This window comes from Eucalyptus grandis, chromosome 2 (genome assembly GCF_016545825.1).
Source record: "Eucalyptus grandis isolate ANBG69807.140 chromosome 2, ASM1654582v1, whole genome shotgun sequence".
Taxonomy (NCBI): Eukaryota; Viridiplantae; Streptophyta; class Magnoliopsida; order Myrtales; family Myrtaceae; genus Eucalyptus; species Eucalyptus grandis.
The window spans coordinates 48818613-48845081 of NC_052613.1; the positions used below are offsets into that span (position 1 = coordinate 48818613).

General features: G+C 38.2%; 2 protein-coding genes across 2 annotated transcripts; both read left to right on the top strand.

Moving 5' to 3' along the window:
• Positions 1-601: 601 nt before the first annotated feature.
• Positions 602-1964, top strand: LOC120290769 (clavaminate synthase-like protein At3g21360). The gene is made up of 2 exons (XM_039307175.1): positions 602-1019; positions 1656-1964. The coding sequence occupies exons 1-2, from the start codon at positions 651-653 to the stop codon at positions 1962-1964; spliced, it is 678 nt and encodes a 225-aa protein (XP_039163109.1). The 5' UTR covers positions 602-650.
• A 13838-nt stretch (positions 1965-15802) lies between these two features.
• On the top strand, positions 15803-18057 carry LOC104433312 (clavaminate synthase-like protein At3g21360). The gene is made up of 3 exons (XM_010046002.3): positions 15803-16171; positions 16904-17157; positions 17712-18057. The coding sequence occupies exons 1-3, from the start codon at positions 15803-15805 to the stop codon at positions 18055-18057; spliced, it is 969 nt and encodes a 322-aa protein (XP_010044304.2).
• The last annotated feature ends 8412 nt before the right edge of the window (positions 18058-26469 follow it).

A 26469-nucleotide genomic window follows, 5' to 3' on the forward strand; every position in this document is an offset into this window, starting at 1 on the left:
CGCGGCGTCGGGGGCCCTCGCGGAGAAGATGAACAGTCGCTGCCTCCCCTTTTATTTTATTTTTTTCTTCTGGTCGAACGTCAGCTTCTCTGACCTCTCACTGTACCCTCTCTCCTCACGTCTCTCTCACGTCATTTCCCTCTCTCTGTCAACATGACTTCGTTAAGATGAACATTTTTTCATTATTAAAGTGTCTCGAAAATTGTTATTTTTACAATACAGCTAGCTCGGAAAATTCCACAAGGGAATTTGTAATAATCTCGAAATTAGGCCTTTATTTAATAAGAAACGAGCGCAGCCGAGCCGCCAAGAATCGAACACTTGGCTCATTAGCTGAGGCTCCGCTAAACCCCAAACGATTACGGCTCCCTCGCAAGACGACGACCCCAAGAATCCAAGAATCTTCGACGTGTCGTGCCATTCGTTCTCTTGATTCCAGATGATCATCGCGATCGTCATAAACCACGCCCGCTAATAATTACTTAAAATTCGCAATTGAATTCGTCCGAAAAACATTGCAACTAGCCTGTATAAATACATCACCGCCCCAGTATCAAACTCCATCAAAACACAACCCAGCAAAGGAGTTCAACCCGAGAGAGAGAGAGAGAGAGATTTTGAGTGCAATAGCATACCAAATCTTTACGGCAATGGAATCCTCCACCGGCAAGGACTTCAAGATCGGCGAGTGCCAAGGCCAGAAGGTGGTCGACGGCGAGGTGATGCCCCTCGTCCTGCTCCCGCCGGAGCCCGCCAAAGCTGACACCGAGTCCCTTCTCGCAACTCTGAAGAAGAACCCGGAATGGTTCGAACAGATGATCATCAAGAACAGCGCAGTTCTGCTCCGCGGCTTCGACGTGAAGAACGCCGAGGACTTCAACGAGATCGTCGAGGCTTGCGGGTGGGAGGACATGCGCTACTTCGGGCCCGCGCCGAGGACTAACATCTACAAGCGGGTTTGGACAGCGAACGAGGGCCCGCTGTCGGAGTTCTTATTCTACCACCATGAGATGATTCTGGTGAGTGACTAGGTCAATACATGCATCGCAGTGAAAACATCTTTCATTACGTGCTCCCTTAACGTGATATCACTTGCGAGATTATCATGTTCATGCATCTTCTCGCTTTTTGCCTACGAACTTTTTTAATCTTGAAGTTTCAAAGTACATATCAAATCATGAGCCGGTTCAATCATCGCATCACTGACTCTAGTTGATCTGTTTTTTCTCTTAGAAGAAATCTGAGAACCGATCCGAATGAGTTCTTCTCATGGTTGAGTGATATATCTAAGCGAATGGAATACCTCGGGATTCAAATGGGAGGTTCCGATTTTTAATTTTTCTTACATCTACAATGATTGATAGAAGTATATGTCATTTTTCTTGGCAATTTTCTCCTTGTCAGTTTCTCACGTATTTGTTAGAGAACAAATTATTCAGTTCCATCAAACACTAATTAAAAACCCCGAGCAGCAATCATGCCCTATAATTCAAGTTCATATTCTTTAAACTGAAATTGACTAGTTATCTGTGGATTTAGAAAGCGCACTATCTCTATCGGTAGAAGAGTAGACTAGGCTGTCTCCTCTTGAGCGGCGACCAAACTACATTGGATCTAATTATAAAATGAACATCGAACTACTGTGGATGCAACAGTTCAAGGAAAACCCCAAGAAGGTGATATTGTTTTGCGAAGTGCCACCACCGGAGGGCGGGGAGACACCATTTGTGCCAAGCTTCCGGGTGACGGAGCGGATGCTAGAGGAGTTCCCGAAGGAAGTGGAGGAAATGGAGAAGAAGGGGCTGATGTACACCTTCACAGCCTCGAGCACGAATAACACTTCCTCCATAATAGGCCGCGGCTGGCGGGATGCTTTTGGCACCCTTGACCCGGCCCGAAGCCGAGAGAAGGTATACTCGTATATAAGGTTCACAATTATTTCCATGTTCTATTCGTCATCGTGACAAGAATTAATTTTCGTAGATCATAGCTCAGTCTCGAGTATGCAATTGAAGTATAACAAAATTGACAATTTTTTCGTAGAGGATTTTGATAGTCTATACATAATCTACGTAAAAATTTAATTTATGTGACTATTTGAATCCAAAATTTTTACTTTCCTTTCTAAAGTGAACTTCATAACAATTATTATCATGAATTCTGGCAAGCCCGTATAAATCAAGTTTCACATAAATTGTGTCTATAATCAAACCCTTAGGGCAAATATAAGTTTGGCTTGCAATATGTAATATTTGAGGCTCACGTGTGGAAATATCATTTTTATTCCCAGAAAAAGTAGATAAATTGAAAATGATGCCATTCATATTTCGATTCGGACACCTCTTGACATAATTTGGATTTTTACACAATCTATAGATGAATTGACTATACAGCACAATGAAAACGACGGTACTTACCTAATTTCCACTTTGCTTTGCACAAAAATTTCGCGAGGTAAAATGCAAATTTCATTCCATCGTACATAACATTTTGTAGGGTTAAGGCCACGGGAATGGACGTGGAATGGCTGCCCGACGGTGGACTGAAGACGATCATCTGCCCACGAACCCTCACGAGGGTGTTCGAGGGGAGAAAAGGGAGGAGGATGTGGTACAACGCGGTGGTGGGGATGCACGGAAGGAGATCAGCTCGGCTACGATGGCCGATGGGACCGAGATCCCGGACCACGTGGTGAAGCGATGCGGCGAGATCCTCGACGAGGAGAGCATCCAATTCAAGTGGGAGAAGGGCGACGTCCTCTTCTTCGACAACATGGCCTTGCTCCATGGACGCAGGCCATCGCTCCCGCCAAGGAAAGTGCTGGCGGCTACTTGCAAGTGATTTGGTCCCGAGCCTATCGTGTTTTCGAAAGCTCTGAAACAGGTTATATGGAGCCAAGAAGAAGTGGAATATGAATAAACGTTGATTTAGTTTTAAGCGTTATCCCATATGTAATCATGGCAGCGATCCGCCGCCACCGTGTCAGCGAGTTCCCATGTTGTCGTTCCTCCTCTGCAACTCGGCGGGGAGGTCGTGACCTCGGGCGGCCTCAAACCCATGGTCAAGGACTGCCGACATGAGGTCTTCTACTTATAAGTGAATTTTTACTTTATGAAATACCCCATTGCTGGTCGCTTCCTCCTCTATGGTGTTCATGATTGAATTTGATTATCCATATACAAATTCCTCATGTAAAATGAAAGAGCTCCACAAGATACGTACGTCCAATTGTGTCAAAAGATCTTGACAATGAAGTGAATTGTTTCGTATAATTTTACTTCAATATCGCAATTCATTCACAACATATTTATGTAAAACAAGGTCTCATGGTATACCGGTTTGAGCTCTAATATTGAATTTTGCCGAGGACGCTAGACAAGTCACCAACTGATCTTAGGGTGATGCAATGCTTAATGGTATTGATTTTGATGTTGACGGAAGCACGTCCAAACATGGGGATGACCATGCTCGCTGCTTATCTGCATATAGTGGCAGAGGGAATGAGGTCCGCACCTCGTCCATGCCCTAAAAACAATCGCAACGACATCAGCAATTCCCAGAATATCCTCCAAATTTGCATTCTTCTCCAATCCATTAACTCTTTGCGCGCTATCTCAATCGAGGTCCAACCCTAGCCTCCAATGTCACACCACGGTTGTTGCCGCGTCATGTTTGTCCACGCCGGCCGGGCAACAAAAGACTCTGGTGCAAGACAGCATCAGGATTGGATTCTTAAGAGAACCAATCGTAACAGTTTGAGGACGTTCGATCTCTTGAATCCTTTGTCCAGAAGTCTGTAATCATAAAATAGCAAGTGACCGCCATTAATGCTCTCAAATGCTTCGCTTCCCTTCCATGTTGTTCGAGAGAAATCAGAAACGACGTTGTATTCACGTGTTTGGGGGCAGTGTCTCACAACCATTTAGGAGAGAGAACAATTAAAATGGTAGCCTCAGATTCTTACTCACATGACATGAGCGGATCTAAATGAGACACTCGATTGCATAACTTTAGCAAGTTTCAAGACGTTATACTATGATACGAAAGTTCATGACTCGATCATATTTTTAAGGGCAATAAAAATATTAAGGTTTCTAATTCACTTTATCCACATATTTTATTAAACCGTAAAAATAAGAATAAAAGCACTTTCTCGGTTACACAATTCCACGTCTAAATACGAGAGGAATATTGATGAAGTAAGCCTAGCTGAAAACTTATATGGCACCGCTCGAATGAAAACCGCTCTATTGCCTTTTATCGGTACTGTTTCCGCTTATAATATACAATTATTACCTCCTCCTCCTCGTCTTTATTACATAACCACTAAAATGGTGTTACCAGTTTCAGGTCTTTTTGGGGGATGTTTGCTCGTGGATGTTTCTGGCCTTCACTGCCTCGGTTTTTAATTTAATATGGCCCGAGTTTGCACTAGTCCACCTGGTCTTAGAATCCAGAACACTCATCCTAACCCTAAAACGGCCTCACCAATTAAAATCATTTGTCGCAAATTGAAGTTCGCGTCTTCATCCTTTTTCCTTTTGGGCCGATTTTCTCAATAAGGCCAATTTTGCATTAGCTCAGTGGGTTTATAACTCGAATACCCTTATGTCTCTGGAAGTATAGAGAATTTAGTTCAGTGAGTTTATCCTTGTTGCTTTTTCAATTTTCTTAAGGGTAAACCTCCCAAAACACAGCTTGGGAAATTTATCTTGCACGCTAAAAATTATCTTCTCAGTGAACTAAATATAAATTTTTATAATGTCACATGCATATCGTGAATATTCTGTACCTAATTTTTATAAAGTCCAACTTCAAAGAAGTCACAATTTAAAAACTTATAATACAATAAACAAAGCCATCATCTAAACCCTACTTCAAAGCCCTCTCTCCTTTCTAATCGCCTTACATAAGACCCCAATGCATTAGTTTTCCAAAGTTTTGATCCAAAAGGATTAAAAAGAATATGCGAGTTGATCAGCTTGTCCTAAAGAGATGAAGTTTGCGTTTAAAAGGTACCTTTATCAGATTACTTTAATGAATGAAACTTAGTCAACTTTGAGCTTTTCCAAATAATATAAACAGCCCGAAAAAGAGCTTTTTGGCCGTCAAAATTGTGATTAGGACGAAAAAAGGGAAGAAGAAATGATTGAAGAAGGGCAAATACGATGGACTTGCAAGGCTGCAACGAGTTAATAAATCATATGAAATTTGACCGCGAAAAGAATGCGAGATAACGTGATAACTTCACATATCTCAATCTAAATCTCTAAAGGTGACAACTGGACATCTCAGAAATGCACCTTAAAAACCTACCATTGAAACCAATCCTAGGATTTACGCAATTGATTAAAACGTTAGGGAATTTTCAATGCAAAAACTAGATGTCATGTGCTCAAATTCCACTAATTATGTAGAAATCGCTCTGGATTAGAAGGCTATTGCACTGGTCAAAGACATTAACCTAATCGATTTACCGGTCCTGTGAAATGTTCAATGAATCGTCGGGTCTTCCTAACTGTCTCAGATTAGGAGATAATGAAAGAAATGCACCTCTCCATGTAAGGTGAGTAATTCACTACATGAAAAAGAAAGCCATAGAATCATTTCCCAGTGATTTTGAATAAAGAGGCCCATCACTTTCCCTTTCTCCATTTTCTTCCTCGTAATCATACAGAAATCTTCTTTTTCCACAGAACATATAATATTCTTAATTTATTCAAGAACGTGGCAAGGAATGCGTTTCTCTTTCTCCAAAGTCGTGAGAAACGTGATCGAGGAACTCTATTAAAATTACATAAGTAGTAGACTTGGCTGGCTTTGTATGTGTGCGAAAATGGTTGAATAACTTGGGCTCAAAATTCAATTCATTTTACGAAAAATATAGCGTTCTAAAAAATATATCTCAAAAGTCATTTTTCAAAAAAATCACTATATTTTTTTGTATTAAGTTGAAACTTGAAAATTAGTTAGAAAATATATTTCATTATTCGGTAAATAAAATCTTTTCCTCCATACACCAATGTCAATAGTTTTTATTATTATATTTTTTTATTCTTTTTCTTCTTCTTTTTTTTTCCTTTTCTTTCTTCTTCTTTTTCCTCTTCATTGGCCGATCGCCAGTCACAGGCGAGCTCGAGCCTCACTAGATCCAACCATTGAGGTAAGGCTCTAGGGACCTCAAGCAAGACTTTGGGGACCTCAAGTGAGATTCAAGCTTCCCTGGGTGGTTGGATCTAGTAGGACTCGAGCTCATTGGTGTTGGGCGAGTTCAACCTCGTCATAGGCCGGCGAGGCTCTAGCTCGCTTGTGTCCAATCATCAACCACCACCATGATCGCCGATCGCCGATGAAGAAGAAAAAGAAAAGGAAAAAATAGAAAAATAATAATAAATTGATTTTAAAAATTAAATAAAAATAAAAAAATAAAAGGAAAATATATTTAATGAAAGAAAGTGAGGTGAAAGAAGGCATGTAAAATGTTTTCCTCTTTCTTAAAAATGGAAAATATTTTCTTCTATCTTAGAACACTTTCTTCCTTTCATGGAAAATATTTTCCCTAATTAATTCATTTTCCGTTTAACAAACATAGAAAACCTGGAAAACGCTTTCCTAAAAGTTATTTTATGTGAAATGAATGTAGTCTTGGTGAAAAAAATGTCAAACTTTTCGGTCATTCAAACAATGAAAAGGGGAATCCCGTTGCAGGCAATAACATTACTTGGAATGAGAGAATCCATTTCAGGTTTCCTCGAACAAGGAAAGGTCGAAGGGCGCTCCTTCTCTCGACCTAACTCGTGAAGCTTTTTCACCAATGAATTGATCGGTTTAGTCTAGCTATTGAAATATCTCTATACAATGTCAATAAATGTTTTGTACCGAATGAATGCGTCTGAAAAAAATTAGAACTATCTAAAGGGAGCTACTAATCGGCCTTTTGAACTCATGCATGACTGGCTTAGTGAAATACATTTATGTTTTTTCTTTCAACTTTCTTGTGAAAATGATTTTCTATCGTTATGCAAGAACTTATAAAGGCTGAGCCAGTTTTATGCTTATATGGATATCTCCCATCAGTCGAAATTTTGACATGAGAGCTTAACTCTTCATAATTACTATCCCGTTTAAAAGAATTGAATTGTTTTTTTTTTTTTTTTCATTTGTATATATTTCTAAAGGAATTGATAAGTTTGAAATATCATTGGTGAAAAAATTAATGATCACTTGATTTCTTAATAACTTATTGGTGCTGACACTTTTAAGGAGTTTTTTTTTTTTTTTTTTTAGTTTAGTAGTATCGCTTTTATGAAGTTCTTTACAAAAGCTTGAAATTTACCAAACTCCTATGTGAATTTACTACTCTTCATTTGAGCAACTTACCAACTTTCCCCAATTATATCATCAACAAGTTTTGTATTATCAATTCTCAATTTAGTTAATAATATTTATTTTTAAAATAGTTTTTTATTTACCAATTTTTATTTATCTATCTAACAAATTGTCCTAAATTTATCAACTCTTATATAAATCCATGGAACTTCTTGTGTGTGAATTGTCATTTTGCCCAATAGGTCACCAACTTTTTTTTTGTTTACCAACTCTTTTTCGAGTTACTTACCAAAACTAAAATGATTTTCAATATAAACAACAATAATTGTATGAATCACTAGTTTGGGATGAAGTATGGTAGGGAAAATGACCCAATCAGTCCCTAGTCTCTTGTATGGATGTTAGTTTAATCTTAAATTTTTTATTTTTATCAATATAATCTCAAACCTTTATGTAAAATTATAATGCAATCCTTCAGGTCTATTTTCATTAGAAAATCGCCAACGTGGCGGTCTAATCATCACCGGCCTCCTACATATTACACTGTCACATTAACAATTTCTAGCAAAAATTGGTCAAAATGACTATATTGGAATCTCACATAGAGATTTACAATTAAATTGACAAAATCAAAAAAATTTAGGATTGAATTGATATTTGTAAAATGAACCTATAATTGATTAAATGATTTTTCCAAAATTATGTTAGGCGAGGCTGTTATTTATGGCACCTCTTGAACTTGCTGCCATGCTGGGACCGTCTGTAGAGTCCTAGAGCGACACCTTACTAGGACGTCAGTGCCTTGTTGCGTTGTCAAACTTTGAAGAGCCGTTAATTTCGGAGCCGAATATATACTTAGACCGGCCACCTCCTCCCGTTTGGTAGGAGACCCTTCATTTCCCTGTACCACGCCCCTGTGTTTCAAGGGGGAAGGCGTCGCAGGAATCCAGGTGAGGTTACCCTTGGAAACCCTGTAAAGGATTTCTCTTGTGGCCGGGCCCCATGAGGGTTTCCTTTACTAGGACGTCAGTACCTTGTCGCATTGTCAAACTTCGAAGAGCCGTTAATTTCAGAGCCAAATATATACTTAGATTTTCGTCTCCGTACAACCAAACCAGGTCCAAAACTCACTTACCAGCCATAAATTTCAACCATCCGCATCCACCGATCTCTGACCCATTAAAACCGTATCTCCTTCGCATTTCTCATTAATCGCCAGATGCATTTTGTCTGCAACACCAACTCTGAAGAATTGGACGACTAAAATTGATCAATGTTCTCTCCAATCGCAGAAAACCATTCAACGCCGGTCAATATTGAAGTGCCTAAACCAAGTTCTAAACCTTCCAATTTGATAACATCACAAATGACCTGTGGCTCCCCTTTTCGTTAATTTTAGTAGGTAAATATATGGGTCATACCGATTAATGGAATTCGATAGTTAAAAGAATGGCCGGAAATCGTCGCAAGTTCATTAGTCATTAAATGCGTGATTAGAAGTTGATCGGGATTTAGGTTATCTTGAATAACTGCCTTGTTCTACACCGTCTAGGCATCATCCTCAATATTGCCCCAACAATATTTCTAATTATAACACGTCATTAATTCTGGCTAGAAATAATACCCTTAATTGAAGTAGCTCCCTAAAAAGTTTTTCTTTGTGGTAGAACTAGTATGTTTGCCCCATGTGTCGCGTGGATTTCATACCCATAACTCTGGCTTTACATAGCAATTAAGTACTAAATATCGTAAGATTAGCAAAAAAGAGTTGTCCCGGACAATAAAAATTCCCAAAGAGAAAGATGGGCTCGACATCGAGAGAACATGTTTGATCACGATGAAAAGAAACAAAAAATTGCTCTAATTTTCCTTTTTGGACTTTTTTTTTTTGTCTCCCTTTGATTATTAATTTATTATTTACAAAAGTTCCATAGTCAGTTCCTCTTGAAATGAAAGTAATGGTTGAAATTGCACCGTCGTTTCCGAGCAATAACGGCACCCTTATGCTAGCATTTTATATAGTATTTGAATAAGTATTGTGTTGGATAAAGTTGAAATAATTTTACTCTTTATGTTATATTCTGTTGCGAGTTCCCTATAAATATCTCAAATTGCATATCATGTATGAGAGAGTCAAATTTACTTAATCATACATATAATTACTTTCAAATTCTCAATAGAATTAATTTTACTACTTATTAATTTAGATATTCCAAAATAGATGTAGTATCCATAGCTCTATTAACTTTTTTTAAAAAAATCTTCTCTTCAACTTTTCTAAAAAATATTTTTTTCGTTCTCACATGTCAATATTTAGTACTTACTGTTAAGAGATTTTCCTCTGAACTTTTTTTTGCCTTGAAAAACTATTAAGATTCATTTGAAAAAGTTAAAAAAAACTCCATTGAAATTTGATACATGTAATGCGTAAAAGTCACTTTCCATATAATGGATCAGATGGTTCATTGTGATGTTTGCATCTATTAGATATTGCAATTAATTAGGACAACTTGGCGATATCTTCTTCTTCTTCTTTCTTTTTTCTTTTTCTTTTTTTGAATTTCCAGTTTGAGATGCATTTTCAAATTGTGAAATGAAACTTAGCTTTCGGTCTCCAATTCATCATTAAATTTAAATTTTCTTCTATTGATTTGGATAGTTCTTGGGCCCCAAGTCCAAGCGATGAGATCGAATGAAATTTTAGTTTTCCATCCTCATCACCACCGTTCTTTTACGCCCTAGTCCTACGTTTCTTACGAAGGACGCCTCTTTAAATTTTAAAATATTATGTGTTTAAGCTATTTTGTCAACCAAATTATTCCTTCCTTGATCCTTATTTGATCTCATTCCTCAACCGGTCCTCTTAACCTAAACTAATCCCGTCACTTCCTAGTTTAGCGCTACATGATTGACAAAGTTGAGACGCATGTATTATCTTATGGATTCTAAGTCTTCTATATACTTTCTAAATACGAGTTGTAATAGTAAAATACACCACTGTTGCGATAATCATTGCCTAAGAAAGTTGCGGTTGGTTGGACTTTTAGTTCCCGAACTCACATCGCACTTGATTTTGACAGGTAATTGTGCTAGGAGATTATGGCAACATGCTTCGACGTGACTAAGTGCGAAAGAGATTGGAAGGAAAGTTGGATAGGAGAGTTGAATCCCTAACAGATATTTAAAGACGAAAGTTGCCACGTGCACACACTGGGTACATTTTTATATTAACAAAAGAGCTAGGGGGCCAACCTAGGGATCCTTTTGGATGTATAAGGATCCCGTTGAATGATATCATAAGGATATCGTACCCACCATGTAATATTTGGCATTGTACCATAATTATTCCACACCATCCGTGATTCGAGGATTCAAAATTGACAAGCCAATCGCTGCACGCCCACTAAGACACCAGATTTCTCTCAATGCGAGGTACACGCTATAGACAGGGATCCCTTTCGATTGTTATTAGAAGGGTCTCGCACATGCCACCGAGAATTCGGTACCTCACCCTCACTAAGATGCCGAATTTCTCTCTATATGAGATACAGGCTGCAACTAGGCAATATAAAACGAGGAATTTAGAGGTTCACTCACGACATAAAACGAATTTGTGACCTCTTGAAAGATGGATAATTTTTTTAAATTTTGTGAATAGACGTTATTGACCTTAATAATTTTTAGTTTTTTGGTCTACGACCTTCCAGTATCCAAGGTATCCCTAACTAAATCCGGAATTGAGCATTGTTGGACTCACAAAGGGGTGGTACTCCTACGTTGTTTGCTCCATACACGAGGCTCGAGACCTTAATATGTTTTAAAGCAATCAAACGATTGTCGAGCAATTTCACATTATCCAAGCTTTGATTGGTCATTCCCCATTATCGATATGGATCTTTTATAGTTAGGGAGTAACTACAATTAGGCATGCGTAAAAGAGTCGAAAACTCCTTATAACCAGATCAGACCAGCGATTTTTACTGGGATTGGTTCGGTTCCTAGTTCCAGTCGTGGAACCACCTACTTGTCCAATTGGACCAGACAAATATATATATATACACTAAATTATAGCTCTCTCAGATTCAGTATCTCTCTAGTCTTTCATGCCTTTCACTTTACTTGTCGGTCCGCAGAGTCAAATTAGAAAGAAACCCAAGTCTCCACCTCCTCTACTCCTCATCTCACTCCCATGCCTTCAACTCTCTTGCCTCATCTCGCTCTCCATTTGTCAGTCGCCTAGCCTCTTCCGGTCGTGGGCTCATCTCCGGCCCTCGCTCGTAGTTAGCCTCACCCGCCTCTTAATTGTTATTCAGTTCTTAACCCTTATACTCCTTTCTGTGTTTCCCATTATGTTAGATTTCGCAATATGCTCTCGCTGGGTCAAAATTTCAGCGCAGCTCATCCAAAAGAAGATAGCCGCTGCACTGAAACAATGAGAATTCCTAATTCCATTGCATGAATGTTGATTGCTCCAAGATTTGCGGCCACGCAATCAAGAGCTGGACCATAGAGTAGTTCGTGCTGTTCTGTTTTTTTTTTTTTTTTTTCCAAAGGTGCAAGAGAACGACCCTTAGACCCTTGGAAAAACAAGCCAGAAATGTCTAGAGGATTAGTAGGTGTGACAAATGAGACGCATGGTCTAGAGGATTGGTAGGTGTGACAAATGAGATGCATGGATTTATAACTCAGCTAAAACCAATACTTTCACGGGGCACGAACCATTCCAAAATATATCTTGAACTAGCACATGCTTGCAGGTTTTCCTAGTAGCACTGATTCCATGGACCCATCTAACCAGTTCCTGAGTGGGTCCATGAAACCGTTGACCAGTTCCCAGTTTCAATTTTGTGAAACCGATTCTTAATGAGTTTCTGGTTCCAGGGTGGGAACCACCTACACTCAAACCGATCATCTCTAGCCACAACACATGCATTACCTAAAAATGACCAAAATGTCCTAGTATTTTGAGGAATTTATCTAGAATACTCACCCATATCCTAGTTCTTCTTCTCTTCGCCTCCCCTCATCCTCTGCCATTGTCCTGCATCGGAGTCATGTCTTCTCGGATATGAGTGGCAACGATAGAAATTGTCTGAATATGTCCCGAGTTTATGCCTGTTGAATAAAATCCAAGCCGAAATTAAATTACCGGAAGTCCAGCGTATATTCTCAGATCACCGAATGTGGATTCCTCAAATAGGAAAGTCCATATTGGACTTGGATTATCGTTTGACCTCTAAGGACGAGTTTGAATTTTGGTCTGAACTAAACAAGAAAAAGGAAATATACGAATCTTTACTCGAGTCAGTCCAGGAAATTAAAAGGGAAACGACCAACTTAAATTTTCGAGCGCGTGCACACATATCTTGCAAGTTGAATTTAAGTGCCAAAGCCAATTAAATCTTGTGTAAGATTTGTTTAATTTCTTTGGAAGATTGAAAAATTATTTCGTGAGGAATTATAAGGCTAAACAGTAAATTATTAAATGCAATTGATACTTGGTAAATATTGAAAGTGTCCAAGTGAATTGAGTATGACTATAATTTTCATTGTATTACTTGATTTATAATGTTATCATTTACTGCTCTCTCCATAAATATAGGTTATCTTGATCGAATAACATAAATTTGATATCCAATTTATTTTCTTGTTCTATTGTTCTACTGCTTGAGTTGATGCTGGTACCATGGAGAAAATTTGTGCTTTGCTAGGAATTTTGTTTGTGTGGGTCACAATTGCTAGACACACAGCAATTTATGCAAACCCGCCGCTCACATAAAGAAAGGAAGAAGTTTCCTTCAATGAAGGATTTCGAAAACATAGGGTTTTCTTTCTCAAAATGAAGAAGTTCCAGCCACAAGGTCATGGTACTAACATGGGGCAAAGGTGAATTATTTCGATAGACTGACCGTGTTAACATAGACAAATGAGGGAAATAAAAAAAAAGTCATAAATCTATTATATGGCAACCAATTTAGTCTTAAATCTTTAATTGTGCCAATTAAACCCCAAACCTTTTGACAACTTGCCGATTTAGTCCTAAACTTTAAATCATGCTAATTTAGTCCTAAACCTTTGGATGATTTGCCAATTTAGTCATTCTATCCAATTTTGGCTAGAAATTGCTAACGTGACAGTATAGCTAGCGACAAATGTCCTACGTGGCATGACTAGCGATGACATTGACAATTTTTGCAATTGTTTAAATTTTACAAATCATTTTTCTTTACTTTCCTTTTATTATTTTTTCTATTTCCCTCCATCAAGCCTCATCAATAGCTAGCAGATGTGGCCTTAGGTGGAGGTAGGCCTCACCTAACTTGCCCTAGTCACAAGTGTCCCTCACTTGAGGCCAACAAGGGCAGCCTTCACCGAAGAGTAACAACATCACCAGTCATCAAAGAGGCCTGGCAATGGCCAGCAAAGGGAAAAGAAAAAGCAAAGAGGATTTTTTTAAAAAAAAAAAATCATAAACAAAAATTGCAAAAATTATCCATGTCAATGTCGTCGTCTTTATACAGGACAATTGATGCTTCCTAGACTATTAGTCAGTGATTTTTAGTCAAAATTGATTGGAATGAGTAAATTGACAAATTGTTAAAAGGTTTAGGACTAAGTTGGTAAATTATCAAAATGTTTAGAACCGAAATTGTATAATTGAACTATTTATGACTAAACACGCAAATTGTCGAAATATTCAGTATTAAATTATTATAATTGAAAAGTTTAGGATTGAATTCGTCATCGTACAATAGGTTTAGAATTTTTTGAATGATCATCTCGACAAGTACGAGGTTACATAGTAGGTGAGTTACCACGACAATGTTACGACCCCAAAAAGACAATATCAATGTGCTGTTTAACGCTAAAGTTCTCGAGACTTCTTAGATGTTCCACTTCTTGGAACCAGCTTTTAGCCATGTAAGGCTGTATCAAATGCTTTCCTACGTTGGACCCCATAAATATAAATATATATGCTTTTCTACGTCGCCAAAGAACAAAACCTTGTTCCTGAGGATACTGTCACATTGGAATCTTAACCTTGGACCAGGACGAATGTTGTGACCTTATTCGAAACGGGGAACTTGGGGACTCGTTGCTTTTGGAACGACACGCATTCCCTTGGAACGTGGGGCCGGCCGTTCTGAGTTTTCACAGCGAAGCGGACGAATTAACGACTCGAGAAATTGGTTGGGAGAAGCTCCGAAGTTTGTCCTTGGCGCGTTGTGGATACGTGTTCTCCCCTTTTGGTTTTATCGAATGCATATTTAAATGGGAACGTCTTTGGATCAAAGTAAATCTTGTTTATCACTTCAATTACAATGCGGGTTGATTCACTCATCCTGTGGAGAATCCTAGGTTCGATACGAGCATCACATTCGTCGGCCTTTGGCTGATAGTAGTAGTCTTTTTGGGAGTTGAAAGAAACAGCTTCATCGGCTCACAAGAGCCAAGCCTTGTGTGAAAATATTCCCCCTTCTACCGTGTATCTCTCGATCTCAAAGGCTCACTTAGATAAATGCAAACGTGTGCTCTTAAGACTATCTGTTGAAGTGATTTCATAGTCATTGCCATTGGCAAGAGATGAAGAAAGAATATACCATTCCTTTCGTGACCGTAGAATTAAAGTAGACTCTACACAAGCAATGCGGCTACAAGCCGACCCTTAATTACAGCCCATATTCACTCTAAAGTTTCAACATTTAATATAAGGGAAAAAAAAAACATATTTCCATGATCTAGATGAATAACATTATGTTGATTCAATAACCGAATGCCCGTTCATGAACCAAATAAATATTAGACTCTTCAAGACATTAATCCGATAATATGTGTCATTAGTATATATCTCATTGGATGTTCTTGATAAATGTCCTTAAGGCACTTAATTCGGGAAACTATTGATGACTCTCTCTAAACTAGCACAACTTAATAAAAAAGAAATGTAAATATTAAAGAGTGCCTCTTGAGCACTTGTTAAATTCACCATTTGAAGTAAGTGACTTCGTTAAGATGAATGATTTTTTTTCATTTTCAAGGTGTCTCAAATATTTTTATTTTTACAATATAGTGAGTCGGGTAAATCCCTCGTGGAATTTGTAATAATCTCGAAATTAGGCATTTACTTAATAAGAAACGAGTGCAGCCGAGCCTCCAAGAAGCGGACACTTGGCTCATTAGCCGGGGCTCGGCTAAACCCCCAAACGATTACGTCTCCCTCGCAAGACGACGCCCCCAAGAATCTTCGACATGTCGTGCCATTCATTGTCTTGATTCCAGATCATGATCACGATCATCATAAACGACGCCCGTTAATAATTACTTAAAATTCGTAATTGAATTCAACTACCCTGTATAAATACGTCACCACCCCAGTATCAGACTCCATCGAAACACAACCCAGCAAAGGAGTTCAACCCTCGAGAGAGAGAGAGAGATTTTAAGTGCGATAGCATACCAAATCTTTACGGCAATGGAATCCTCCACCGGCAAGGACTTCAAGATCGGAGAGTGCCAAGGCCAGAAGGTGGTCGACGGCGAGGTGATGCCCCTCGTCCTGCTCCCGCCAGAGCCCGCCAAAGCTGACACCGAGTCCCTCGTCGCAGCTCTGAAGAAGAACCGGGAATGGTTCGACCAGATGATCATCAAGAACAGCGCAGTTCTGCTCCGTGGCTTCGACGTGAAGAACGCCGAGGACTTCAATGAGATCGTCGAGGCTTGTGGATGGGCGGACATCCGCTACATCGGGCCCGCGCCGAGGACTCACATCTACAAGCGGGTTTGGACAGCGAACGAGGGCCCGCTGTCGGAGTTCATATACTACCACCATGAGATGGTTCTGGTGAGTGACTAAGTCAATACATGCATTGCAGTGAAAACATCTTTCATCGCACATGCGCCGCTGACGTGATATCACTTGCGAGTTTATCAATTCATACATCTTTTCGCTTTTTGAAATAAATTTCACTTCTATATGCTCGACAATTTTTTTAAACCTTGAAATTTCAATATACATATCAAATATCTAGCTAGTTCGATTTGTCACATCAGTTACTATAGTTGATTTAATTATAGAAGAAATCCAAGGGCCAATCGAAATGAGTTCTTTTCGTGGTTGAGTGATCTAGCGGAGTGAATGGAATGCATTAGGATTCAAATGGGATTGTCTGACTTTTAACTTTTCTTACATGCTTATCATTCCGTCACCGCAATGAATTTAAATGAGAACACTACTCCTCAATAAGCAATTGCATCCACGATGATTGGTAGAAGTATTCTCGTCTATTTCTTTTTTTTCTATGTTTCTTACATATGCATTAGAGAGGAAATTAGATATATTCAGTTCAATCAAACACTAATTTAAAAACAAAGGGCAGCAATCATGCCTTATTTTTCAAGTTCATATTCTTTAAATTGAAATCGACTGGTTCTCTATGGATTTAGAAAGCCCACTATATTTAGAAAGCACTATCTCTATCTAGAGAGAGTAGACTAGTCTCTCTCCTGTTGAGCGGCGACCGAACTAAATTGGATCTAATTACAAAACGAACATCAACTATTGTGGATGCAACAGTTCAAGGAAAACCCCAAGAAGGTGATACTATTCTGCGAGGTGCCACCACCAGAGGGCGGGGAGACACCATTCGTGCCGAGTTTCCGGGTGACAGAGCGGATGTTGGAGGAGTTCCCGGAGGAGGTGGAGGAAATGGAGAAGAAGGGGCTGATGTACACCTTCACTGCCCCGAGCGCAAATAACATTTCCTCCATGAGGGGCCGCGGTTGGCAGGATGCTTTTGGCACCCCAGACCCAGCCGAAGCCGAGAGAAGGTATACTCGTATATATGGTTCATGATTATATCCATGTTCTATTTGTCATCAAGACATGAATAAATTTTCGCAGACTATAGCTCAGTACCAGGTATGTAATTGAAGCAGAACAAAATTAGCATTTTTTTTTTTTTTGTAGAGGATTTTGATAGCCTATACATAATCTGCATAAAGTTTAATTTTTATGTGACCATTTGAATCCAAAATTTTTACTCTTCTTCCTAAATTGAATGAACTTCATAACAATTTTTCTTATGCATTCAGGAAAGCCTTGTCGCAATACAAACCCTTGTCGCAAATATGAGTTTGGCTAGCAATATGTAATATTTGAGCGTGCGTGCTGAAATCTTTTTTTTTTCCGGAGAAAAAGCGGATTAAATTGAAAATGATGCCATTCATATTAACATAATTTGGTTTTTTACACAATCTCTAGATAAATTGACTAATGCAGCACAACAAAAACACCGGTATTTACCTAATTTCGATTTTGCTTTGCACAAAAATTTCGCGAGGGAAAATGCAAATTTCATTCCATTGTACATAATCATTTGTAGGGTGAAGGCCATGGGAATGGATGTCGAATGGCTGCCCGACGGCGGACTGAAGACGATCATCCGCCCACGATCCCTCACGAGGGTGTTCGAGGGGAGAAAAGGGAGGAGGATGTGGTACAACACGGTGGTGGGGATGCACGGGAAGGAGATCAGCTCGGCCACGATGATCGACGGGACCGAGATCCCGGACCACGTGGTGAAGCGATGCGGCGAGATCCTCGACGAGGAGAGCATCCAATTCAAGTGGGAGAAGGGCGACGTCCTCTTCTTCGACAACATGGCCTTGCTCCATGGACGCAGGCCATCGCTCCCGCCAAGGAAAGTGTTGGTGGCGACTTGCAAGTGATTTGGTCCCGAGCGTATCGTGTTTTCGAAAGCTCTGAAACAGGTTATATGGAGCCAAGAAGAATAAACGTTGATTTAGTTTTAAGCGATATCCCCTATGTAATAATGGCGGCGATCCGCCGCCACCGTGTCAGCGAGTTCCCATGTTGTCGCTCCTCCTCTGCAACTCAGTGGGGGAGGTCGCGACCTCAGGCGACCTCAAACCTGAGGTCAAGGACTGCCGACATGAGGTCTTCTACTTATGAGTGAATTTTTACTTTATGAAATACCCCATTGCCGTTCGCTTCCTCCTATATGGTGTTCATGATTGAATTTTATTATCCATATACAAACTCCTTGTGTGGAATGAAACAGCTCCACGACATACGTATATCTGATCGTGTCAATCATGTCAAAAGATCTCGACAGTGAAGTGAATCGTTTCATGTAGTTTCACTTCAATTACACAATTCATTCACGATATATTTACGTAAAATAAGACCACATAATATACCATTTCAAGCTTTGATATTGAATTTCGCCGAAGACGCTAGATAAGTCACAATTGATCTTAGGTGATGTAGTGCTTAATGGTATTAAATTTGATGTTGACGGAGGCACGTCCAAACATGGGGATGACCATGCTTGCTACTTATCTGCATAGAGTAGCAAAGGGAACGAGGTATACCTCACTGCACCTCGTCCATGCCCTAATCTACTATGCTATAAGACAATCGCAATGACATCAGCAAGTCCGAGAATGTCCTCCAAATTTGCATTTTTCTCCATTGGATTAACTCTTTGCGCGCTATCCCAATCGACGTCCAGCCCTAGCCTCCAATGTCACATCGCGGTTGTCGCTGCGTCATGCTTGTCCATGCCGGCCAGGCAACACAAGACTCTGGTGCAAGACAGCATCAGGATTGGATTCCTAGGAGAACCAATCAAAACAGTTTGACGACGTCCGATCTCTTGAATCCTCTGTCCAGAAGTCGCAATTATAAAATAGCAAGGAACAGCCGTCGATGCTCTCAAATGTCTCGCTTCCATGTTTGATAGAAATCAGAAACGAAGTCATGTTCATGTGTTTTGGGGCACCGCTAGTGTCTTGCAGCCTCGAATTTTTCTTCACGTGACACAAGCGAATCTAAATGAGGCACTTGATTGCATAATGTTGGTAAGTTTTAAGACGTAATGCTAAGATACGAAAGTCACATGACCCAATCACATTTTCAAGGGTAATGAAAATATTAAGGCTTCTAATTCACTTTATCCATATATTTTATTAAAACGTAAAAATAAGAATAAAAGCACCATCTTACTTACATATTGCCACGTCTAAATACGAGAGGAATATTGATGAAGTAAGCCTAGATGAAAACTTATATGGCATTGCGTGAATGAAGAACCGTTCTATTACCTTTTATCAGTATTTTTTGCGCGTATTGTACACGATTATCACCTCATTCTCCTTCTCCTCCTCCTCCTCATCGTCATTGTCTTTATTACACAACACTAGAGGTGGCAAAATAGGTCTTAAACTTATATATGACACATTTAAATCATAAATGGATCATATGGGTCAATTATTTTTTAAATAACTAATTAAATGAGTTTACGAATTGAAGATTTCAGATAAATGGGTCTTAAATGAGTTGGACTTAGAAATCATTTTTAATTAAAGCCTCACAATCTCTCTCTTCCCTCTTTTTAACTTTATAAAAATATTTTTTTAAATCGAATTATAATTATTTTTTATATTTCAATTTTCTTTTTTTTTTCTTTCCTTTTTTTTTTTTTCCTTCTTCCTCCTTCCTTAGTTGGTGACAAACACAGCGACAGTCAACGATCGGCCAAGTGAGGCGAAGGCCTCGCCGACGTCTGGTGAGACTCGAGTTTGCTAGCGTCGAGTGAGCTTGAGTTGGCTAGATTTGGTGAGGCGGAGGCCTCACCAAATGTCGGCAAGGCTCGAAGTCGCCTAACGCTAGCAAGGCTCGAAGTCGCTCGACGCCGGCAAGGCTCAAGCCTCGCCAATATGGCGAGCCCTATGGCCTGCTAAAGAAAAAAAAAGAAAAAGAAAAATTATATTCTTAAAAAATTAAAATAAAATAATTAAAAATTCAATTTTAAAAAAATTATAAAAATTGTCCATTGAATTTGTATTGCATAAAAGTATTTTAGCAATACCATTTAAAAAAAATCATAAGAAATAAGTTTTCTTAGGTTTAGTTAAATGAGTCAGGTATGGGTTAAGTATAGATCAGGTTAGGTATGAGTCAAAAAATTTGCATTACGATAAATGGATTATAAATGAGTTAAATTGGTTGATTTAGATCGGACTATTTATGACCCGACCCAAACCCGATCCAAACAACCTGCTTAACAGGTCTACACAACACTAAAATGGTGTTACCAATTTCATGTCTTCGTGGGGATGTTTGCTCGTGGATGTTTCTGGCCTTCACTGCCTCGGTTTTTAATCTAATATGGCCCAAGTTTGCATCAGCCACCTGGTCTTAGAATCGAAAATCCTAACCCTAAAACGGCCTTACCAATTCAAATCATTTGCCCCAAATTGAAGTTCGCGTCTTCATCCTTTTCTTTTGGACCGATTTCCTAAATAAGGCCAATTTTGCATTAGCTCAGTAGGTTTATAACTCGAATACTCTTATGTCTCTGGAAGTACAGAGAATTTAGTTCAGTAAGTTTATCATTGTTGTTTTTTCAAATTTTTTAAGGGTAAACCTCCCAAAACACAGCTTGGGAAATTTATCTTGCACGCTAAAAATTATCTTCCCAGTGAACTAAAGTTAAATTTTTATAATGTCACATGCATATCGTGAATATTCTGTACCTAATTTTTATTAAGTCCAACTTCAAAGAAGTCACAATTTGAAAACTTATAATACAATAAACAAAGTCATCATCTAAACCCTACTTCAAAGCCATCTCTCCTTTCTCATCACTTTACGTAAGACCCCAATGCATAGTCTTTTCAAAGTTTGGATCCAAAAGGGTTTTAAAAAAATATGCGAGTTGATCAGGTTGTCCTAAAGTGATGAAGGTTGCATTTAAAAAGTATCTTTATCAGATTACTTTAATTAATGAAACTTAGTCAACTTCGTGCTTTTCCAAATAACATAATCAGCCCCAAAAAGAGCTTTTTGGCCGTCAAAATTGTAATTAGGCCGAAAAGGGGAAGAAGAAATGATTGAAAATGGCAAATACGATGGACTAGCAAGGCTGCAACGAGTTAATAAATCATATGAAATTTGACTGTGAAAAGAATGCAAAATAAATGAGATAGCTTCACATATCTCAATCCAAATCTCTAAAGATGAAAATCGCGACAGCTCAGAAATGCACCTTAACCTACCACTAAAACCGACCCTAGGATGCAATTGGTTAGAACGTTGGGAAATTTCTAATGCACAAACTAGATGTCATGTGTTTAAATTCCACCAACTATGTAGAAATTGCTCTAAATTAAGAGACTACTGCACAGGTCAAAAACATTGACTTAATCGATATATGGGTCCTGCGAGATGTTCAATGAATCGTCGGATCTTCCTAACTGCTCGAGATTGAAAGATAATGAAAGAAATGCACCTCTCCACGTAAAATGAGTAATTCACTACATGAAAAAGAAAGCCATAGAATCATGTCCCGATTATTTTGAATCAAGAGGCCCATCACTTTCCCTTTCTTCATTTTCTTCCTCGCAATCATACAAAAATCTTCTTTTTTCCACAGCACGTATAATTTTCTTAATTTATGCAACAACGTGGCAAGGAACGCGTGTTTCTCTTTCTCCAAAGTCGTGAGAAACGTGATTGAGCAACTCTATTAAAATTACATAAGTAGTAGACTTGGCTGGCCTTGTATGTGTGCATAAATGGTTGAACAACTTGGTGAAGAAAAGGTCAAACTTTTCGGTCATTTAAACAACGAAAAAGGGAATCCTGTTGCAAGCAATAACATTACTTCGAATGAGAATCCGTTTGAGGGTTCTTTGTACAAGGAAAGGCGAAGGGCGCTCCTTCTCTCGACCTAACTCGTGAAGCTTTTTCACCGACGAATTGATCGGGTCAGTATAGCTATTGAAATATCTCTATACAATGTCAATAAATGTTATGTATCGTATGAGCGAATCGACTTTTTTAAATGTACATAGGAAAAAAATTATAATTATCTAGATTATGAAAGGGAGCTACTAATAGGCCTTTTGAACTCATGCGTGACTGTCTTAGTGAGGTACATTTATGTTTTTTTTCAACCTTCTTGTGAAAATGATTTTCGATCGTTATGCAAGAACTTGTAAAGGCTGAACTAGTTTTATGTTCATATGTATATTTCCCATCAATTGAAATTTTGACATGAGAGCTTAACTCTTCGTAGTTACTATTCCGTTTAAACGAATTGATTATTTTTTTCATTTGTATATATTTCTAAAGGAGTTAATAAGTTTGAAATATCATGGGTGCAAAAAATTACTGATCACTTGATTTCTTCATAACTTATTGGTGCTGACACTTTTAAGAAGTTTTTTTTTTTTATATATAGTTTAATAGTTATCACTTTTATGAAGTTCTTTACAAAAGCTTGAAATTTACCAAACTCCTATGGGAATTTACTACTCTTCATTTGAACAACTTACTAACTTTCCCCAATTATATCAATTCTCAATTTAGTTAATAATATTTATTTTTTAAAATATAATTTTTATTATTATTCACCAATTTTTATTTATCTTTCTAACAAAATGTCCTAAATTTATCAACTCTTATATGAATTCACGGAACTTCTTTTGTGTGAGTTACTGTTGTTCCACCCAATAGGTTACTAACTTTTTTTTTACCAACTCTTTTTCAAGTTACTTATTAAAACTAATATGATTTTAAATATAAATAACAATATTTGTATGAATTGCTAATTTGGGACAAAGTATGATAAGGAAAATAACCCAATCAATCCCAAACCTAATGTGCGGATATTAGTTCAATCCTAAATTTTTTAATTTTGTCAATTTAATCTGAAACTTTTATGCGAAATTATAATGCAATCCTTCCGGTCTTTTTTTATTAAAAAATTGCTAACATAGCAGTCTGATTATCGCCGATCATTTTATATATCACATTGTCATATTGATGATTTTTAACGAAAAATGGTCAGAATGACTATATTTGAATATTGCACAGAAATTTATAACTAAATTAGTAAAAAAAATAGGATTAAATTTATATTTTTACATCAAGTCTATAATTGAGTGGATAATTTTTCCAAAATTATAGTAGACGAGGCACCTCTTGAACTTGCTGCCATGCTGGGACCGTTGTAGGGTCCTAGAGGGACACATTACTGGGACGGCAGTGCCTTGTCGCGTTGTCGAACTTCAAAGAGCCATTAATTTCGGAGCCAAATATGTACTTAGGTTTCCTCTCCGTACAACCAAATCAGGTCCAAAACTCATTTATATCAGCCATAAATTTCAACCATCCACATCCACCGATCTCTGACCCATTAAAACCGTATCTCCTTATTTCTCATTAATCGCCAGATGCATTTTGTCTGCATCACCAACTCTGAAGAAATTGGACGACTAAAATTGATCAAAGTTCTCTCCAATCGCAGAAAACCATTCAATGCCGGTCAATATCGAAGTGCCATAAACCAGGTTCTAAACCTTCCAATTTGATAACATTGCAAATGGCCTGTGCGCTCCCCTGTTCGTTAATTTTAGTAGGTAATTATACGGGTCATATATGGACGGATTAATGGAATTTGATAGGTAAAAGAATGGCCGGAAATTGTCACAAGTTGATTAGTCATTAAATGCGCGATTAGATGGTGATCACAATTCAGGTTATCTTGAATAACTGCTTTATTCCGCACTGCCTTGGCCGCGAAGTCCCTCCCTTGCCACCTCTAGGCAACATTGCTAGCGACTCTTACCCAACTCTAGTCATGAAGGCCCTTGGTGAGGGAATCCCAACCTTGTCGGCTGCAAGCGAGGCAATGAGCCTCGTGACCTCACCGGTTGCTAGCGAGGGCCCAACGGCCTCGCCTAGGGCCTTCACGACCAAGGGCAAGGATTTCGTAACCGGTGAGGCTCACTGGTGACCCTTGCGTGACCCTAAAGAAAAAAAAGAAAAGTAAAAAATAAAATTTAAAAATTATTTAAAAATTATTCACGTCAATACCAAAGCCAAGCCACGTTAGACAACCAATGTCCATGTTGCATTTTTCGACGAGACAAATCGAAATTGATACTCAAGTGATTGATTTTTCAAATTTGTGACATTTAAATGACTGGGGAAAAAAATTGGCACTTAAGTAAGCGCAATATGAAAATTTTGGCACTCCTACTGTTCTTACCCCCTAATTAAAGTAGCTCCCTTAAAAATCTTTTCTTTGTACTAAAACTAGTATATCTGCCCATGCGTCGTGTGGAATTCATACCCTTAATTTTATACATAACCCTGGCATTCCATAGCAATTAAGTGCTAAATGTTGTAAAATTAGCAAAAACGAGTGGTCCCGAACAATGAAAATTCTCAAAGATGGCTGGACATCGAGAAAACATGTTTGGGCAGGATGAAAAGAAACGAAAAGTGCTCTAATTTTCCTTTTTGGACTTTTTTTGGCTCTCGGGCGACCCGCTAAACAACCTTTGATTAGTATTGACAGAAGTTCCACAGTCGGTTCCTCTTAAAATGAAAGTAATGGTTGAAATTGCACCGTGGTTCCTTATGCTAGCATTTTATATAGTATTTTAATACGTGTTGTAATGGATAAAATCAAAATAATTTTACTCTTTACGTTATATTTTGTTGCCAGTTTCCTATAAATATCTCAAATCACATATCATGTATGATGGAGTCAAATTTACTTAATCATACATATAATTACTTTCAAATTCTCGTAGAATTAATTTTACTACTTCTTAATTTAGATATTCCTAAATAGATGTAGTATCTCTAACTCTATTAACATTTTTACTTTTTATAAATATATATATATATTTGCTCGTTCTCATAAGTCAATATTTAGTACTCATTGTTAAGAGATTTTCCTCTGAACTTTCATTTTTTTCCGTGAAAAACTATTAAGTTTTCAATTGGAAAAGGAAAAAACCTCCCTTCATTGAAATTTAATACATGCAATGCGTAAAAGTCACTTTTCATGTAATGAATCAGAGGGTTCATTGTCATGTTTGCATCTATTAGCTAGTGCAGTTAATCGGGACAGCTTGGCGCTATCTTCTTCTTTTCTTTTCTTTTCTTTATTTTTTAAATTTCCGGTTTGAGATGCATTTTCAAATTGTGAAATGAAACTTAGCTTTTAGTCTCCAATTCTTCATTATATTTTAATTTTCTTCTATTGACGTGGATACTTCTTGGGTCCCAAGTCCAAGCGATGAGATTGAATGCAATTTTAGTTTTCCATCCTCATCACCACCATTCTTTTATGCCCTAGTCCTATGTTTCTTATGAAGGACGCTTCTTTAATTTTAAAATATTCCATGTTCAAGCTATTTTGTCAACAAGATTATTCCTTCCTTGATCGAGTCTCCTTCCTCAACCAGTGCCACATAACCTAAACTGATCCCGTCGTTCCTAGTTCAGCGCTACAAGATTGACGAAGTTGGGACGCATGTATTATCTTATGGATTCTAAGTCTTCTATGTACTATCTAAATACGAGTTGCAATAGTAAAATACGCCACTGTTGCGATAATCATTGACTAAGAAAGTTGTGGTTGGTTGGACTTTTAGTTCCTGAGCTCACCATCGCTCTTGATTTTGACAGATAATTGTGCTGGGAGATTACGGCAACATGCTTTGACGTGACTAAATGCGAAAGAGATTGGAAGGAAAGTTGGATATGAGAGTTGAAGACTAAAGTTGCCACGTGCACACACTACACACATTTCTATATTAGCGAAAGAGCTAGGGGGCCAACCTAGGGATCTTTTTGTAAGTATAGGGACCCTGTTGAATGATATCATAAGGGTACCGTACCCATCATGTAATATTCAATATTATACTATAGTTATTTCATACCATCCGTGATTTGAAAGTTCAAAATTGACGTACTACATAAGATTTCTCTCCACACGAGGTACACCCTATAGTTAGGAATCCTTTTTGATTGTTATTAAAAGGATCTTGCACCCACCACAATGTTTTTGGCACCTCACCTTCATTAAGACGCTGAATTTCTCTCTATACGAGATACAAGTTACAACTAGGTAATGCAATACGAGCAATTTAGATGTTTACTCATGACATAAATCGAACTTGTGACCTCTTGAAAGAAGGATGACCATTTTTATCATTAAGCCAATTTGTTTAGCAGCACGCCACACGTATACATCAGTCTATACTTTTCAGTGCATGGAAAAGGAAGTTAGACGTGGCCCGAGAAAATTCATT

What these genes read in the sequence shown, in the direction of transcription:
- LOC120290769 (XM_039307175.1), top strand. Translation starts at nt 651, where the DNA reads ATGGAATCCTCCACCGGCAAGGACTTCAAGATCGGCGAGTGCCAAGGC. An exon ending in ACCACCATGAGATGATTCTG is followed by an intron (nt 1,020 to 1,655) that starts GTGAGTGACTAG and finishes TGGATGCAACAG; the next exon opens with TTCAAGGAAAACCCCAAGAA.
- LOC104433312 (XM_010046002.3), top strand. Translation starts at nt 15,803, where the DNA reads ATGGAATCCTCCACCGGCAAGGACTTCAAGATCGGAGAGTGCCAAGGC. An exon ending in ACCACCATGAGATGGTTCTG is followed by an intron (nt 16,172 to 16,903) that starts GTGAGTGACTAA and finishes TGGATGCAACAG; the next exon opens with TTCAAGGAAAACCCCAAGAA. An exon ending in CCAGCCGAAGCCGAGAGAAG is followed by an intron (nt 17,158 to 17,711) that starts GTATACTCGTAT and finishes AATCATTTGTAG; the next exon opens with GGTGAAGGCCATGGGAATGG.